The 16,664-nt window shown below is 38.0% G+C and overlaps 1 protein-coding gene across 8 annotated transcripts in view; it reads left to right on the top strand.

Annotated features, from left to right (window-relative positions):
* The window catches only part of INPP4B (inositol polyphosphate-4-phosphatase type II B), a 289,342-nt gene that overhangs the window by 99,197 nt on the left and 173,481 nt on the right, over nt 1-16,664 (top strand). For 6 of the 8 annotated variants that reach the window (XM_054632668.2, XM_054632667.2, XM_077176707.1 and 3 more), the window contains exons 2-3: nt 1,928-2,137; nt 3,767-3,811. In XM_054632668.2, the coding sequence (XP_054488643.2) occupies nt 2,047-2,137; nt 3,767-3,811 (136 nt within the window). In that variant the 5' untranslated portion in view covers nt 1,928-2,046. Of the gene's footprint in view, nt 1-1,124; nt 1,218-1,927; nt 2,138-3,766; nt 3,812-16,664 lie in introns of all 8 variants that reach the window. The other 2 variants (XM_077176708.1, XM_077176704.1) reach the window with 1 other exon arrangement.

Genomic DNA, 16,664 nt, shown 5'->3' with positions numbered 1-16,664 from the left:
TAAAGTTTTGGTTAGTTGGTTTTTGTTTTATTTTTTTTAAATTAAATTTAATTACTTAACTTTGATCTTGATGCTGGTTTATTACGTACCTTTCCTTTCAGTTTTCCACTAGTAGCTCCAAAATGCCATGAAATATGACCAATTTCAGACTCATTGATGTCAATGACAGCAGGAAGTATAGCACTCTGCTGGTGTACATCTTATCAGAGCAACAGAAAAGTTAGCAGCTCTTCTAAGTACTGGTCTTGCTGAAGGTTACTTCATCCAAGTATGGCTCACATGGAGTACCAGATCCCAGGAGAGCTTACAGCTAAGTCTTCTGTCTCTTCAGTCATCTTGGGCAAACAGCAGAGCTCAGCTTGATGAGGTTTGGTCGCTCAAGAAAAGATCTTATCTGAAAACAGGATCTAATGAACATCTAAACCTCTCTAAGATTTTGAATTTTCTTCTCTCAAGAATTGAATATGTGTTTTTTTCTGGCTGAATCAGGGTTAAAGGCAAGCATTCAAATGCTTATTAGCTCTTCATCTGCCCCTGAAGCAGATGTTTCCACTTTGTCTTTCCAGTCTTTCCTCATGAAATCTATGGTCCAGCTGGTACATGAAATGTTACCCAGCATTTTTAGCAGCATCTGCAGCCACACAGTTGGATTTCCTTAGATCCAGCCCAGACAAAAAACTTGTCTGACCTCCACAGGGATTTGTAGACAATTTTTAGAGCCTTCCAGACTTGAGGTTTCATCTTTTATCCCCTCCATAACCATAAAAGCAGAGGTTATTGTAACTGGCAGATGCTCAGTTTATGAAGTGCAAACAGGTTTAGAATAACATGCGTGCAAGTGCCCAAGGTTAGATACTCAAGGTAGTAAAATAAATTTAAGTTCATATTGTATGGAAAATAACTCTTCTATGTTGTTTGGATTTTCAAACTAAGTATGAAAACCTTTCAGTGTTCTGTTTTGTCCAGTGGTATGATATATGGCTGATTTAGCTCAGAATGATTTTCAGGCCCAATGAAATACTTCAGTCCTTGTTAATACAATAGCACAGGTGTTTTATAGAGTTTTATGTTTCTAAATTAGTTAGTAACTTGTTTAAAAAAAATTGATTTTCTTTCTCTCCCAGTTTGCTCTTCTCGGTGTGTGTTGCCCTAAATGCCACAGTGAATTTGTGACTCTGTGAAGCTGTCTATTCTACAGAATTTTAAATGTCTACAAGGTGATTTTTCTTCCTGTTCTAACTTTAATCAAATGACCAGGCCTTGCTACTTATCTGGATCCCTTGGGAGCTTCAGCTTCCTCCCCGCCCCCTTCTTCTTTTGTTCTCAGAAGATTTGATCATTAAACAATTAGACTCCAGGCAGAACAGCAAATGAAACATGGATAATGATGAGGTCTGAAGCTCCCACATATGACTTGTTGAGTCTTCACAGAGGAGTTATGTCATGCTAAATTATCTGCATGTGTTTCTGATTGTATTCTGGCAAGGATGAATGAGAGGCTGAGCATAATGGAGATCTTTAATAGAAGAGATGATGGACACGTTAATTCTGGTGAATCCCACTCTCTGACAGAACAGCTCTGCTGCCCTTGCTGAATCAAGTTCTTTGTCAAATTAGCAGCTCAGAGAGCTGCCTGGTAGGCTGCAGAATCTATGCTGGAAAAGGATTTCCCATTTTAGTTTGATTCTGCCACCTAATTTATCCATCTGTTAACTAATCTTGGAACTACTCTGTGGATATGCTGAGCACTGCACCAATTCTGAAGGAGCTGGGATTTGACTCCAGAGGTAGATGGGGCTGCATGGTTCTGTGACCATGAACATAAGTGTGTATGTAGTGGTTTTGATTGTTTGTGAAATCAGTGTTTCCATCATCCCCCTTTGCAATCACAGTCCCTAAGAGCTGCTTTCGTGCTTTCTGAGTGCAGAACCGGATCTTTGCCTCGAAGCTGCATCCAAGCCAGACTGTGAATCTCGTGCTGTGGCACTGGGAGAGGTGAGCTCGGAAGATTTGCGGAATAAAATTCAGCAGCTCCGGAGGCTGATCATGGAAATCAAAGAGGAGAGATCATCAGATGAAGCACGACAGTTTTTCCCTTCTTCCCAGTTAGACAGTCTAGGAGAGCCCCAGTTGACGAGTAAGTGCTTGTACTCATTTTATGGAATGGTACAATGAAAGTGGCCCAGTCTCTGTGGCAGTTCAGATAGTGTCACAAGCAGGGTACGAAATGCTGTTCAACTTCTTGCCTGTCCAAGTGTAGTTTAGAGGAAATAAACTGATGAAAATGGTCCTTAAATTTTTTCCCTGATATGCTTTGGTTTATGCACATAATCTTCAGGGGAACAAATGTGTGATTTCTGTGTTTCTGAGTTTTTCTCTCTAACCTATTTTCTTCTAATAAGAATTAAAGCAATGTTTTCCTCTTTTATTTCCTATATGGATTACTGTTTAAAATATAGTCTGATAATGTTGATGAAAGGATAAATCTTTAGTGATACTTAAACTACTATCACAGGTTTGTTCTATGTAGAAGCAGTCGGGGGATTTAAATGCAAGTACCTGTACGTTGAGTTGTATTTGGTGGTGCACTGGAGTCAGAAGACTGTATTTCAGTTCACTTCATGCTGTAGCCAGCATTCATGAGGGTGTTTCAGGCCAATATGCTACTGGCAGAGTTCAACTCAGAAATTTATTAAATCTCCATTAAAAAAAAAACCAAACAAAAACCAAAAAACCGCCATTTTTTTTCTTTTTGACCTATCTAAGCTCTGCAGCTGTAATTTTCCTCACACAGATGTGAATGAATAGCTACACTAATGAGAACAGTGTGAATCTAGACTTGGCAGCATAATGTTTTTATGGAGCAGACACAGCTATAAGTTTGGGGTGATTTTTTTTGTTTGTAGGTTTTTAAATTTGTTTTTTTAACAAAAATCTCACTCCACTTCATATACTAACTGTAATCCTCCCTATCTGACCCATTTCTTCAATACTGAGTGATAATTAATAATGCTTACTAGAGAATACAAAATGTCAAAGAGAGTCTAACTTGTACAAGTTCATTGGAACTGTAGTTGTGATCCAATTAGTTGGTGCATCAGGTGAACACCTAAGTGTTATTCACCTATCCCTCCTTGCTTCCTACTTTTCTCTTGTTGCATCTCTGTGATTCACTCCTTTATTTTAGCATAAGAAAATATTGCCCTTTGCAGTAGAACATGATTCCACAATGGATTAAACTATTCCTGTTCCAGTTTTGTAAGAAGAATTAATGTGTTTAATCTCCAACAAAAAGAAGTTGGGCTCATTGCTATACAATTTGTTTGTGGATCAATTATGTGTTTATATTTTACTCTATTAACCTGATCTACCTACTTTCACTAAACATGGAGTTTGTTTTTAATGTGATGACATACCTACACTAAAAATTACTTATGAGACTTAATATTTTCTCAACACATATATAGTCAGTTGCTGTGACTGGAAATCTTACAAGTAACACAGCCATGAAAACCTGGGGTTTTTTTCCTAGTTTCCTTTCCCAGTAACAGAAAGTTTCTATTAAGAAGGAAGTCTTGTTCAAAAGTAGCCTTTTTTCAGGCAAGTGTTTCATCCAAGTTTGCTTTGACCATGAGTCTCTAACATAAAATGTTACTTCAGTGGCAATGGCAGTAGTTATAGGCATGTGAAAGTTTTACTATGTATTAATTTGATTTCCATGTCTTGCTTTTTTATCTCTAATATTTTTTTTTCTTGGCCTTTTAAGGTATTCAGAGAATTGCAAATGAGCCAAAGCTGGAGTTCAGTCTTGGTAAGATACAATTTTGAATTTTTGAAATGATAATGGCCTGTGTGTGAAGACTTTTTATATATATAGTGCTATACAGTGTAGCATGTGACCTTTTTAAAAAAAATGAAGGCCTAGATGGGAGAAGTGCCTGTGTGTGCCTTTTGAAACACTGATTTTAGTTTCTTAATTGGTTGGAATGGCTAAAGGTTTATTGAATTCTTGAGTGCTATGCTGCTCTACCGGGGTGAAAATCTGCCCAACAGCTTTGTGAATGTAGTTTTTGAAATACTACTTATTTGGAAAAAGACATTTAATTTGAATTTTTGAAACAATATTCAGATAAAAGGACTGTTGCTTTACAACAAACTTTAATCTAAATGTGATGTTATTTGGTAGTGTGGAGGCCATGTAAATGTTTACCTAACTTTGCCATTTTATACTTAGTAGCACTTAGTGTATTCAATAATTGGTATATGAAAATTATATATTGTTATAGTATGTAGCAGAATTGTTTTGGGAGGGATTCTATCAGCTCAAGCTTCCCTTCCATTTAGAAGTAGAGAATAATTCAGATTGCTCAGTAAGTCAAGCAATCTAATTGAATAATGGTATATTTGTAATACAAGACCAAGGAGCACAATATGTCAGCTCAAACTGTGCAAAGCAAGCTACTTTTCACCATTCTTTCAGTGCAAAAGCTTTGAAGCCTTTGAAATAGTAAGTGAAATAATTACTTGCTGTAGAAGCACTAAACACAATAATTCTGTGTGGGAAATAAGAACATTGATGGGTGGCTCCACTCTCCTCAGGGTCTTTGCCAACTGGAATGATCCTGTGATTACTCCCTGTGTATGGTAAAAGAATACAGTCACAAATAGTTACTTTTCAAATATTTGATTCTACGTGCTGTCTGCCTTCTGAACTAAAACTTGTCAAATTGGTTACGATGTTTGCATCCATGTCACCTGTGAATATCTATCTGATGTTGTGTAGCAGTGCACTAAGAAACTTTTACTCAGTGTTATTGAGCATCTGTTAAAATTCACTCTGGTATAAAAACTTTTATAACATCTGTTGCAAAAAAAGTTTCAGTGTAAGAGGGAGAGGGAAATACAGATAACTGTGAGCAGAATATTATATAAATATCAACTGGACTGCTCTGTTTGGAGAATTTAAATAGTCTACAAACAAATGTCCTTCAGAAATTCCAAACACAGCAAACAGGATGGCATGAGTGATGTGGCTCCTGTGGTTCTGTTTTTGCTCCTTGCCTTTTGGGGGCTTCTTTCCTAGCCTTGTCCTTGGAACTGGGTCGCACTCGGCTTGTGTGCTGCTGCAGCTACACTGATTGAAAAGCTGACGCCTTAAAACTGTGCCCTTTGAGACAAACACAGTTCTATTTGATACAGCTATTTTTAGAATACCTCACCTTTTATCTGTATATTTTTTTATCTGTATGTCTTCTAAAAATTAGGCAGTTATGGCATTGCAAGTTTTTGTTGAGTAGGTTATGGGGTTTTTTCTGTATAGACCATTTCTGCAGAAATTGTTAAATGTTGGCATGGAACAAAGGCCTCATTCTCTGTTGGCGGGAAATCACCATGTTATATAATCGTTAAGGGCAGATTTAACTTTTCTGTGCATTTCTATTTACCTTTTGTAGGTGATGTGACTGTAGTATTTGGGCAGAGCCAGTAATTGCAGCATTCCAGCAATAACAAACTCTCACAATGACTCAGGTGTAGGGTCTGAGAGGGAGGAAGGTGCTACAGGCACTGACTGCAAATAAGATGAGCAGTGCTTTAGGAAAAGTTGCTTTCAGTGATAAATGTGCCCCAGCAGGCAGAAGTGTAAAAACACAGTAAAGCCATTTTCAGACTTGTTTGGGCTTGTGCTGGATGGATCTCTGTTCACTCAGTGTCAGTATTTGTGTTTTGCACTGGGCTTTTCTAGTTGGCATTTATGTTCTGTGGTTTGTTCTGCAGCAATATTGAGTCATGATTTTATACACTGGATCCTGCTGCAGCTCAGGTAACAATTAGGAGTAGCAGCATAAACCTCTTGATATTGGCTGGTAGTCCTGTCCAGTGTCCTAAGTCAGGAATATCTGGCAACACAGCCAATTGTATAAAGGTGATTCTTAGTGTCTTGAACCTTAAATAGTACTAAATACTGAAGCATAACACATTTGCATTAGGGGAATCCACCTTTAGTGACTGAACAGTCAATGAAATTCTTAGCAGTTATCCTTCTTACTGGAACATCTAACAGTAAGATTTATAAAGCCAGTCTCTAGCCCTGAAAGAATGGGTTATGCCTGTAATTTTGTTCATATTTGTTATGTAATCAATATTATTATATTAGTTAAGTAGCATACTTACACATATATATGCAAATAGACATTAGCGGCTATCATTTGATATACAAATGTGTTTACATAGATTAAAAAAATTGTAACATCTCACAATTGTAGTTTAAGTCTCTTGTCACTTGTTGGTCAATAAATAACATTGAGAAGTGGAACTCCAGTAACTAAAACAAAATACAGCTTTTAAATAGTATTTGAGTGCTGCCAAATACATGAGTTTTATTTGGGGGCATTATAACTAAGTGCTGCTGGTCAGTGTTTGAAGTTCTGATGACTAAATTTTGAAATAATGATATTAAAATTCTTCCTGGAGTTTTGTGTTTTGTTGTGGTAGTTACCTTGCAACATCCTCTGTCCATAATACTCTGGAAAGCATTCCCTTCATAAAATGTCTAAGTATTGCCTTGTCTTATTTTGTTTTAAAGTGCAATAAAGTGGTATCTTTTTTCTTTTTCCCTGAGGTTAAAGCAAAGAATAAAGCTCACCTGAATTACAGCTTTACACTGCAGTTCATTCAGCATTTTCAGGAGCGTGCCTGTCTTGTAACACTACTTTGGAGTCAGAGCATCCTTTAGACAAAGATGTTTGCGTTTTATATTCCTGGGGACTCTTTGGAAATGTGGATGATTTCTGAGCCTTGGAGCTGCTGCTGAGTTTAACTTTGCAAACTCTCTCTCTTGTTGTTTGGCATTTTGAGTGCCTGTGTTCTGCATGCAGCTCCATGAAGCATTAGGAGGGGGGATATGACAGCCTATGCAGGGTGATGAGTAGAGAGGAGGAGCAGAGCAAAAGGAATGAACCCGGATACTGGGCCTGAATAATAACCAACCAGTCAAACTGATAAAAAAATCTTTCCCATGACTTTGAAGTGTGCAGTTTTAGATCTTATATAGATATGTTTATTTTGAAGCTGCTCTTCTTGCTTGCTTCTCCAAAATATCCCAGCCCTTGAGTCCCAGATCTAAATAAATATGTTGTGGATTCCTGATTTCAAAGCAGTCGTGCTACATCAATGTGAAGTATGTGAGCCCAGCTGATGTACAAGGTTATAGTTATGGGAGATAAATTATGTTGTGTGTTTTGAACACTATTGTGAAGTTTTCCAGAACTTGTGCTTTTAAGGGTATTTGGTAGTGAACTGGCAAAGCAGCACAAGAAAATTGCAGCAGTCAGAAAAATGAGGGAACGGGGTAGAATGCATAGTTAGTGATCAAGGTGCTCAAATGCAAAGTAGGTAGTGAACATGGTGTTAATAGGGAGCAATAAATCAGAGGAAAAGAGGAAATAAGTTTGTTAGTTACTCAATAACCAACACAATTTTAGTGGTTTTGCATTTGTCTAATTGCTTAGATTTGTGAAGAGAGTGCAAGGGATATGATGGCTGTGGTATGGTAATAGTAACCAAAATAGCTGTACAGAAAAAATGTCTCTGCACATATTGTAGCATATTCAGGTGGTGATTTTTATGGCAGCACCTGTCTGACATTTCCAAACGTGCTCTTTTTTTTTTTTGCAAATATATTAGATCCATGAATTTTGATGGACTGTTCTATTGTTGAATAACCTCTAGGCACTTTTCAAAGTGTAGAGTAATGTAAATCTTATGACTATGTTTTTACAAAATCTCATTAAATAGTGCACAAATCACAGATAACTTGAGCAAGTACTCAAAAGAATTAAAATTAAAAAATTCTAGGTGATATGTTTATTCTTTTCACCAAATTGATAGAAAAGCAGTCTACCTGTAAATGCTGAAATTTTTATTCTCCACGATCTTACTTTTTTTCCCCAAGTGATATTGTGATGCCATCCCTTTGGAAAAAGTCTTGAAGCAGATTTAACTCTGCTTACTGAAAATAAATGGTACATTGATGCTGCTCAAAGAGCATGACTAAATGATTTTTCCAATTCTGAAACATAATCTGGAGCTTTTTCAGCAGCAGCTGTTCCTGGAAGAATGATAAGCAGAAAGAGTGGTTTTATCCTTACCACAAACTTGAAGCCAGTCTTGATCCTAGTAGAATTTGCCCATTTGGTTATCCTTCTGCTTCATCAAGTTATGAGTTGGTGAATAAATGATGCTTTGTTGTGTTAGCCAAATAAAATTGTAAAAAAAGTCATCTACTCCCTCTGAATCAAACTCACAGTGTCACATACTGCTCAGGGATATTTCTCCCTCCAAAAAGGTTGTCTTTGCCATGTTAGAAACAATAGCAGCAAAAATATAAAAATTAAGGCTGGATTTGTGAGTTTTAAGTTTTATTTGTTCATTTTGCTCTTTTTGTTGTAACAGTTTTCTGAATTTTACTTGAGTTTGTTCTGGTCCCACACAAATTCCATCTTCCACCAAACCAGCTAGTCAGGTTTGTTTTTTTCCCCCTCTTGGTTTTACTGATGTATCTTAGATACTGTTACATCACAATAACAAATAGTAAATAAGAAGACAATTTAAATTGATCAGAAAAGATTCAGGATGCAGAAAAGCTACCACATGATTGGAAGGAATGCTCTTGTTTTCCTCTGGGAGCTGCTTGTTTGACTTCTGTCTGCCTTGAGACTTTTGCACTGCAGCATAAGATGCCTTAAATGCAGTTTATTCTTAGTAACTCAGTGTTGCTAGGATGAGTCCCTTTTTGACTGAAGGAATCCTCCCAAAGAGACAGCAATTCAAGCCCAGTCGGAGACTGTGTAAGACTTGTGATGTTTTTGCAGTAGCTCCTGCAGGAATTTCTCATTTCCTCCACTTGTGAGCCAGCTTGCAGTTGGTTTCAGTGCAGATGAAGCAGTGAGTGAAAGAGTTTTCCAAAAGGCTCTAAGGTAGTGAATGCCTCTCATCTTTGACATCGTGCTGTCACCTCTCTGGGCAGTGTTTGGTGATGGATAATGCATATCCAGCAAATGGCTGGGTGATGTTGAGTTAGTGACCCCTGAGGAGAGTAAGCTTTTCTTGCCGTACTCTCCTGCATTCTCTTGCACTCACAGCCAGCTTTCTTTGGTACATGCAGACATTGTGTGAGCATTGCTGGGAAGCGATTTGAGAACGGGTTTGCCAAGATCCCACGTAATTTTTTTTTATCCACCTCTCCTCCCAAAGTCCTTTGCTCACTTTAAAGAAGGCTTGTAGTATTCTGTGATAGCCCTTGCCACACTGAGTGTGACTGTTTGGGGTTTTTAAATAGGCAGCTTTCTGAACCGCTGCTCCTTCATCATTGTGTACCTCTTTAAAGCATCACTCCTGAGTTTTGCATGTTGTGTACTCTGTCAGAAAAATAAGGCCAAAACTGTTTATATACTACCATTAAGACTTGGTAATGTTGGAAAAGCAAATCCAGGAAATGGAGTTTGTGGGGTGGGACGTGGGTGTTGCATGGACGCATATCCCCAAAAAGCTCAAAATCAGAATCCTTTCAAAAACTCATATACTTGTTTGTTGGTTGCCAGCTTAAGTGGGTTTGAGTCATAGAGAATTAGGCTGGATTTTTAAATTTGTACCTGTAGGCACTGTAATTGTAGAAATCTATCCTTCAGCCCTTTTTAGGGCAGGGATTGTCTTCATTTGCACTGCAGCTAGAGAAGCAGGATGCTGTCACAGTCCTTAAATATTAATCTATACTAACTGTAGGGCTTACTATGCAAGGACTCAAAAATTCCAAACATGAAAGTTGGGAAAATATGTGAACAGTTAGTGTTCTCTGTGCTTTTTGCATATTAAGAGAAACTGAAAATTCTGTATATAATAATATGTACTTTACAGTTAAATAGATTTCTTAATGAAATTATCTGTATAGAGAGTTATATGTGTATATATATAGCTATTCTATGTAGTCCATCAATATGAATTATTTTTGTTGCTGAAAACCCATTACATCTTGTGTAGTATTACTCATTTTTGTTATCTACTTTGTTTCTGTGTCAGTGAGAAGCAATTCCTAATAGAAGTAGTTGCAGAAATATTTCCAGCTTGTCAGCATCCATTGATACTTAATGGTTTTCATTAACCAGCTTTGACTTGTGTAAATTCAATTTCTGTGTAGGTGTTAGAGATGAAAATTCTGCATTACAAGGTGCTGTGTAGCAGTCAGTCCCCATGGTGGGCTTGTTAAATGCAGGGATGTTTATATGCTCTGAAGTGTGGGTCAGAGCAGAGGATGAACCAGCATGAAGGAGCAAATCATTACTGTCTGAGTATATTCCAGTGTGATGGGTTTACAGCAATCTGCTCATGTGCTGAGGCAAGTAGTAAGAAACATGAGGATGTTTTGAGTATCTGTATTAAACCCAGGTGCAAAATGAGTTTCAGCCAGTTTTCTTCCATTCTGCTCCATGAAATCAGACTATTTTCTGTTTCCAGAAGCTTTTGTGAAAAAAAACATTGCATTTGAACTACTGGGAGAAAGTGGTTGATGACCTTGTAAATATAAATATGTATAAATAAGGGCCGTGACTAAGGGAAACTTTTAAATCTAATAGCCTAAAGATCCTCACAACGACTGTCACATGTTTTGATATAAACACTTATCTAGAGATAAATTTTGAATAGCTGTGGCTAATCTGTTTAGAGAGGAGTTTGTATATGCCTGAATTTTAAAAGCTGTTTAACAGTTGAAAGGGTTTTTGGGAATTTAGCCATTCTGAGAGACAGGGGTTTATCATCTTAGCTCTTGAGTGATGCAGCAGATAATAGGATTAAATTCTGTCAGAAATGTACAAATGCTGAAATCTTGTCAGTTATAAAACTGCTGCATTTATACGTCCATAAAAAAAGAAGGATAAGACTAGGCAGGACATTTCTTTTTCAAACCTTAAATAAATAAAATTGGTAGAGTTCTTAGTAAAATCGGGAATTTTTCTTGATATTGAAAATGCTGCTTTTGTGTCTATGGCATGTTTTTCTTACAGACTTTGCAATTGCTGTCTCATGCTTGCAAAATTCCTTTTCTCCGAAATTTCCGAGGCAAGGCAGAAAATAGTTATGTTTTCTGTGAAGAGTGGTTCCAGTTCAGTATCCCAGTGAGGCAGAGTGCTAGAAACAGATTAATGACAAGAGCTCAGTCCTAGCATGGGTTCATCTACCTCATTCCATGCTGCTTTGCCTGAACTATTTCTAGTTTCTGATGTAAAACATTCATAGCTATCAGTAATAAAATGGTAATTTGTAAGGCTGATTGAAAGTTATATATGGAAAAGGGCTCCAAAATTACTAAAGAATTTATAGATATAGGTAGAGATCTAATGCAATGCTCTCAGAATTGAGATTTCGTAAATTTTTTCTCACTTAGGTATTAAAAAAACCAAAAAAGAACTAGTGGACACCTTAATTTGTCCTTTAGAATTTTCCCAAGCATCGTGCTTGACTTCTGAATTATTAGGTGTTCTGGGGAATGTGACATTAATTTCTCAGTTATTCTGATGAAGTGGAAAACTTGTATTTTTAAATACAAGGGTATTTTTAAACTAGTTCATAGGAAAGTAGGATTAAAGATCATTGCATTAGAGAGAAGTTATTTTTGGCATATGCTGCTGCTGTTTTTTCATCATTATTTTTCTCTTCCTGCTTTTGCCCAAAAATATACCTCCTACTGTGCATACTTTCTCCTATCTGCCTTGCCAGTCTATGGCACTTTCCAGTTCAATATTTGAACCTGATTTTCTCAAATGAGGCTCTTCAGATTGCCTAGGATGGCTCCCACGTGGCTGTGGCAGATCTCAGCAGGAGTTTTCACTTGCAGTTTGGGTGTACACAAAGGTGTGTGCATCCTTCAGCCCTTCAGGCTTTAGGATCTTGGAGTGCCTGAGGAGGGTGAGTGGGAGAAGGGGTGGCAGTGCAGTGGCTGAGCTGTCAAAGGGAGAACCATGGCAGTTTTCTGCCATGGAAGGAGATGTTCTTGCCAGCATCTTCCCAGTGAGAGTGGCCCTGAGCGCGCTGTGCCACTGTATCAGAGCACATCCACGGGGACAGCCCCGGAGTGACTGGGTGGCTTTGTGCTTACCTGGTACATGGTAAATCTGTGACTGAGGTCTCTGTGGGTCCAGGAAACTTGTCTGAATGAAGAGGATAGACAAGGATTTAGATCCTTACTGAGACTATTGTATTGATCCTTATGAGATATTTGTACTCAGAGAGACAAATAAGGATGAGCTGTTCCTTTGTTAGAGAGGGATCTCCAAGACTTCCTTACCCACAGCTGTGATTTGGATGGCAGTCCTGGCCCTGCTGCCTTCTTCCAACCTTTCTCTGCCTCCCAGGAAGCTGACATTTTAATGCTTCAGAATGCAAGAGATTTTTTTTTTCCTAACTCCTCAACTGTGCTTTTGTCAGGGAAGCTTAAAAGGTGTGCAGTGTTTGCACAACATTTTCAGCAATAGATCTTGGTCTTCTCTGCAGCTTCATGAATCTTTTAAAACTACACTGTTTCTTCTAGAAGCAGTGCTTTTTTTAATCAAAATGCAAAGTGTGGTAGCATTAATGTTTTAAATTTTATATCTACTTAAAAAAGAAATTGTGTGTGCCATTAAGTTGGCTAAGTAAGCCATTTTTAGTATCCCTGGTTGTGTGCTTCAGTGCCTGACATCTTCCTTTTCTCTGCTGCTGCTTAATTGGGCCTTGCAGTCCTGGGATTTTTTTTTTTTTCTAGGCATAAATGAAAATTAAATTTTATTTGGAATTACTGGACAGGGATAGTTGGGATTTTTTTTTTTACTGTGAGGGTGGTCAACCACTGGCGCAGTGCTTGGAGGAGGTTCTGAAGACTTTGTCCTTGGATGTTGTAACACCCAAGTGGATGCAGCCTGCTGTGGTTGACCCTGCTTGGAGAGGGCGGTTGGACTTGTTAAGCTTGAGGCTGACTCCAAAATCTCTGTACCTGGAATTTGTCGTGTAACTTTGCAGAAAGAGTTTGGAGGCTTCTTACAGCTGGTAGTGTTTGGTTTGATGTGAACTCCTCCAACATTCTGTACTGTGTATGGACAGTAAGGTATCTGTTGATCCTTACTGTTGTAAGCTAGCTTGTGATCTAAAAAATCTTCAAGTTCTCTAAATAATCACTTATAGTTATGTTGAAATTAGACTATTTAAATTGGTTGCTCTCTATGTGGACTCAAGCTGTTCTAGGGAACTTTCACCCTTGCATCTTAATTAAACCATCATGTGGGGCACACTGAAGACACCAAGAAGGATTTAAGAGCAGCCTGAATAGCCTTTCTTTTTGGGCAGAAAGAGTCAGGACTGGATAGAGTCAGCAATTGTTAAAATAGTTTTGTGGATGCTGTTGGCCTGGATAATATGTTACTGGTGCTCATTTTTATGAATTTTTGTAAATGTGCAAAATATTTTTTTTGTGTGTGTATTCTTTCAAGGAACAGTTATTCATGGAATGTTTGCAAAATGAAAGCTTGTAGTAAAAAATGTATAGGAAACTTGTATTTGCAGAAGTGGTGTTGGACAGGAATAAAACTGAAATGGAGTTTTACCCTGAGTTTAAACTCTTAGCCTTTTCTCTGCAAAGGAAAGAATTTGGGTCAAAGACAAAATAAACTGATGATGACTATTAAGTGATTAGTGCCCTTTTTCCAATGGGGTGGACCTCAGTTCTGGAGTGATTATGGGACAGCAACCTGAGTTCAGTGGTACTGGAATGTGAAAATATACATGTAAAATACCAAATTACGATTGTCTTTTGTGCCCTCTATGCCTGCTGACATGAAAATCTCCCTTATTTTGCAGTCAAGGTGAGACAGCTTTGAGTGGATACAAGCAGACTCTCAAGTCCTCCTCTCTCTTGTGTATTTGTTGGCAGCTTTTGGTGGTTTGCAGCTGTTAGGTTAGAGGTGGGCAGAATGCTGAAACCCGCGGGTCCCCTCGGTGTGTGACCCCTTTGTGGTCCAGTGCTCTGCTGAATGAAGAGAGGCGCTGGCCCCATTTCTCCTTCAGCCTCCCCGCTGGGTGTGCTGTGAAGGAAATCAGAGGTGATGTTTTTGCACAATGTGGACGAGCAGCTGTGCCCTGTCAGGAGAGAGCTGTGTGCTGTTCAGATCCCGCCAGGATCTGGACGGGATCTGAACAGGCCCAGAGCTGGGCCTGGGGCTGCTCGCGTTGTCAGGGCTGAACCAGCCGGGATGTGCCTGGAGCCAGCCTGCAGGTGTGTAGGGACCTCTTAGAGCTCCAAGCTTACATACCCAGGGACTTGAAATACCTCCCAAGCCAAGGAGCAGGTGTATGGAGTCTGAGTGTTCTGTTTAAAACCCACTCATGGGTATCTCTGGCTTGTTCAGAGTTTACTTTCAACTTTTTTTACTGTTGCTTTTTGCAGTTGGTCTTTTCCAACCTTTAGCCCGGACTGTAGAGCATTTAATGAAAAATTGCCCAGGGAATTCCTTCCATCTCATTCCTTATGTATCTTTCTCTGTGAAGGTAAAGTCACCTCATAATTCCAAATGGTTTGGTAGAGATTATTTGGAAGACAAAAAACAAGCAAATTATTTAGAGGTTATAGTAGTCACAGAGTTGGTGCTTCTTGTGCAGAATGGTAATGGCTAAACAGAAATGGAACAACTCTCTGTTGTTAGGCCAATAATATATTAACTGAAAACATTTTTAATAACTCAAGGCATGATAGCTCTTGACTCTTTTGACTGTTTGCTGCATTAGCTGAACCTTTGTGTTTCAAGTGGCAGTTGTTAAATACATCTCTGAATGTGCCTGTAGAAATAATTGTGGTAATACTTTCATGTTGTAAAACATTTCCCAGTGGACTTGTTTTTAATCCTCATATGTGGAAAGAGAAGTTACGTAAATAGAAAAACATTGAATTAATAGAAGACTAAAGTCATCCTCTCCTTTTGAACACATTAGTTATAAATGTATTTATTTTTGGGAATTTTGAAATGCATGGTCTTTGGTGAGATTTGACTCAAGAATCAGGTTCTTCTGCAGGCCCTGAGCAAACTGAAATTCTCCTAAATGCAGCAGCACAAAATCCCACGCAACAGGCGATGCAGCGTGACCTGAGGTGCTTTGCTGAAAACAAACAAAATGCTTAAGAATGCTTTTCTTCATTGTTTTTACCCTTACCTGCTGTGGCAAATAAATTTTCTAGTCCAGTTATGGACACTTAATTATTATCAGCCATATTTTTAGAGTGGTTTTTGCCTATTATGTGAAATATAAAACTGCTATGTTATAAAGAAGCATTTTAAAAATTTACTTCAGTCTTGTTCCAGTGTTCAAAACAAGCTAAAACTTCAATCTGGAATTCTCTTGCTTTTAAGATTGATTTCTGAGAGACTGAAGGCGTGCCGAGTTTCATTATGGTGAGTTAAGAAGAATTTGGTCTTAGCATTTCTTAAAGACGAGAATTCTTCATACCTGAGAAGCTGAGGATTGTTTGTAGGATTGTGAATTATCTGCTTTAAAAACTGAAGTGGACTAGCACTGTTTTCAGCTTTGAGATGAAGAGCTGCAATACCTAAGTAATTCAAGATTCTGATCTCTAATCTACCAAGGGCTATCTCTGAAGAGACAAATTAAGGTTTTTGGGGTTTTTTTTGGTTGTTGTTGTTCTTAGTTTTGGGTGATTGCTGTTGTTTTTGTCATTTTTTGTGTCCTCTTAATCCTAAACTATTATTTCTTTGTACGAATGAGTGAAAATAATTTAAAATTTTATCTCTGAAGAAGTCAGCTATGTCTTTACATGTGTCAATGTATCAAAACCAAAGCAGTTTCAAACATATTATTGTGGCATGTAAGTAGCCATTGTTCACCCTTGAAGAAACTTCTGCTGGAAATTAGAGTGTATTTATAGTATAAGGATTAAATTTTCTGTTTTGGGTCTTAGTCCTTTGTAAAAATCATTAATGTCTCCCCTTTAAAGTCTTCAAAATACAAATGGCAGAGTTGAAAATTTAGAGTAATAGTTATGAGCCAGTGTCTTGGGGGGGGAAATGATCTTGGTTTTGATATTGAAGAAACTACATTATACAAATGTATTTGCTGCTTTAAAAACGTTACTTTGAAATAACATCTAGGCAATGACAACAGCTACAGTCACTATGGTGTTTTTCACCCTGTACTTTTTAGAAGAGTGTTTGTACCACCAGAGTTTTCATGGCTGAGGTACATTTTTTGGAGAAGTTCAGGAGTAAAGGTTATTCCTTCAAAATACACAAGTAAACATATGCAGGATGTTCATGGGAGATGGACTCCTTGAAGCTCGTCCTCTGGCATGATCCTTGACCTCTGAGGTCTTATTATTTCTGGACTCTGTCATTTATGGGAAAAAAAACCCATATTACATTTTCTAAAATTCCTTGTGAAGGAGTTCTACTTTGTTATCTTGTGCAGGATTAAAGCAATCGAAATTATTGGTCAGAATGACTGCTTCAAAATCCTCTGAGGAGTTAATCACTGTCTTTTATTTGGACTTATAATTTAGGTATTAATCCAGAATTGCCATCTTTTCAAGCAAGTCTTCCTTATGTTAGAACATCTCCTTTTAACTACGGCTTGAA

Source organism: Agelaius phoeniceus, chromosome 4, assembly GCF_051311805.1.
Source record: "Agelaius phoeniceus isolate bAgePho1 chromosome 4, bAgePho1.hap1, whole genome shotgun sequence".
NCBI lineage: Eukaryota > Metazoa > Chordata > Aves > Passeriformes > Icteridae > Agelaius > Agelaius phoeniceus.
Note: the sequence above shows the minus strand (reverse complement) of the source record. Positions and strands in the feature narration are given on the sequence as shown.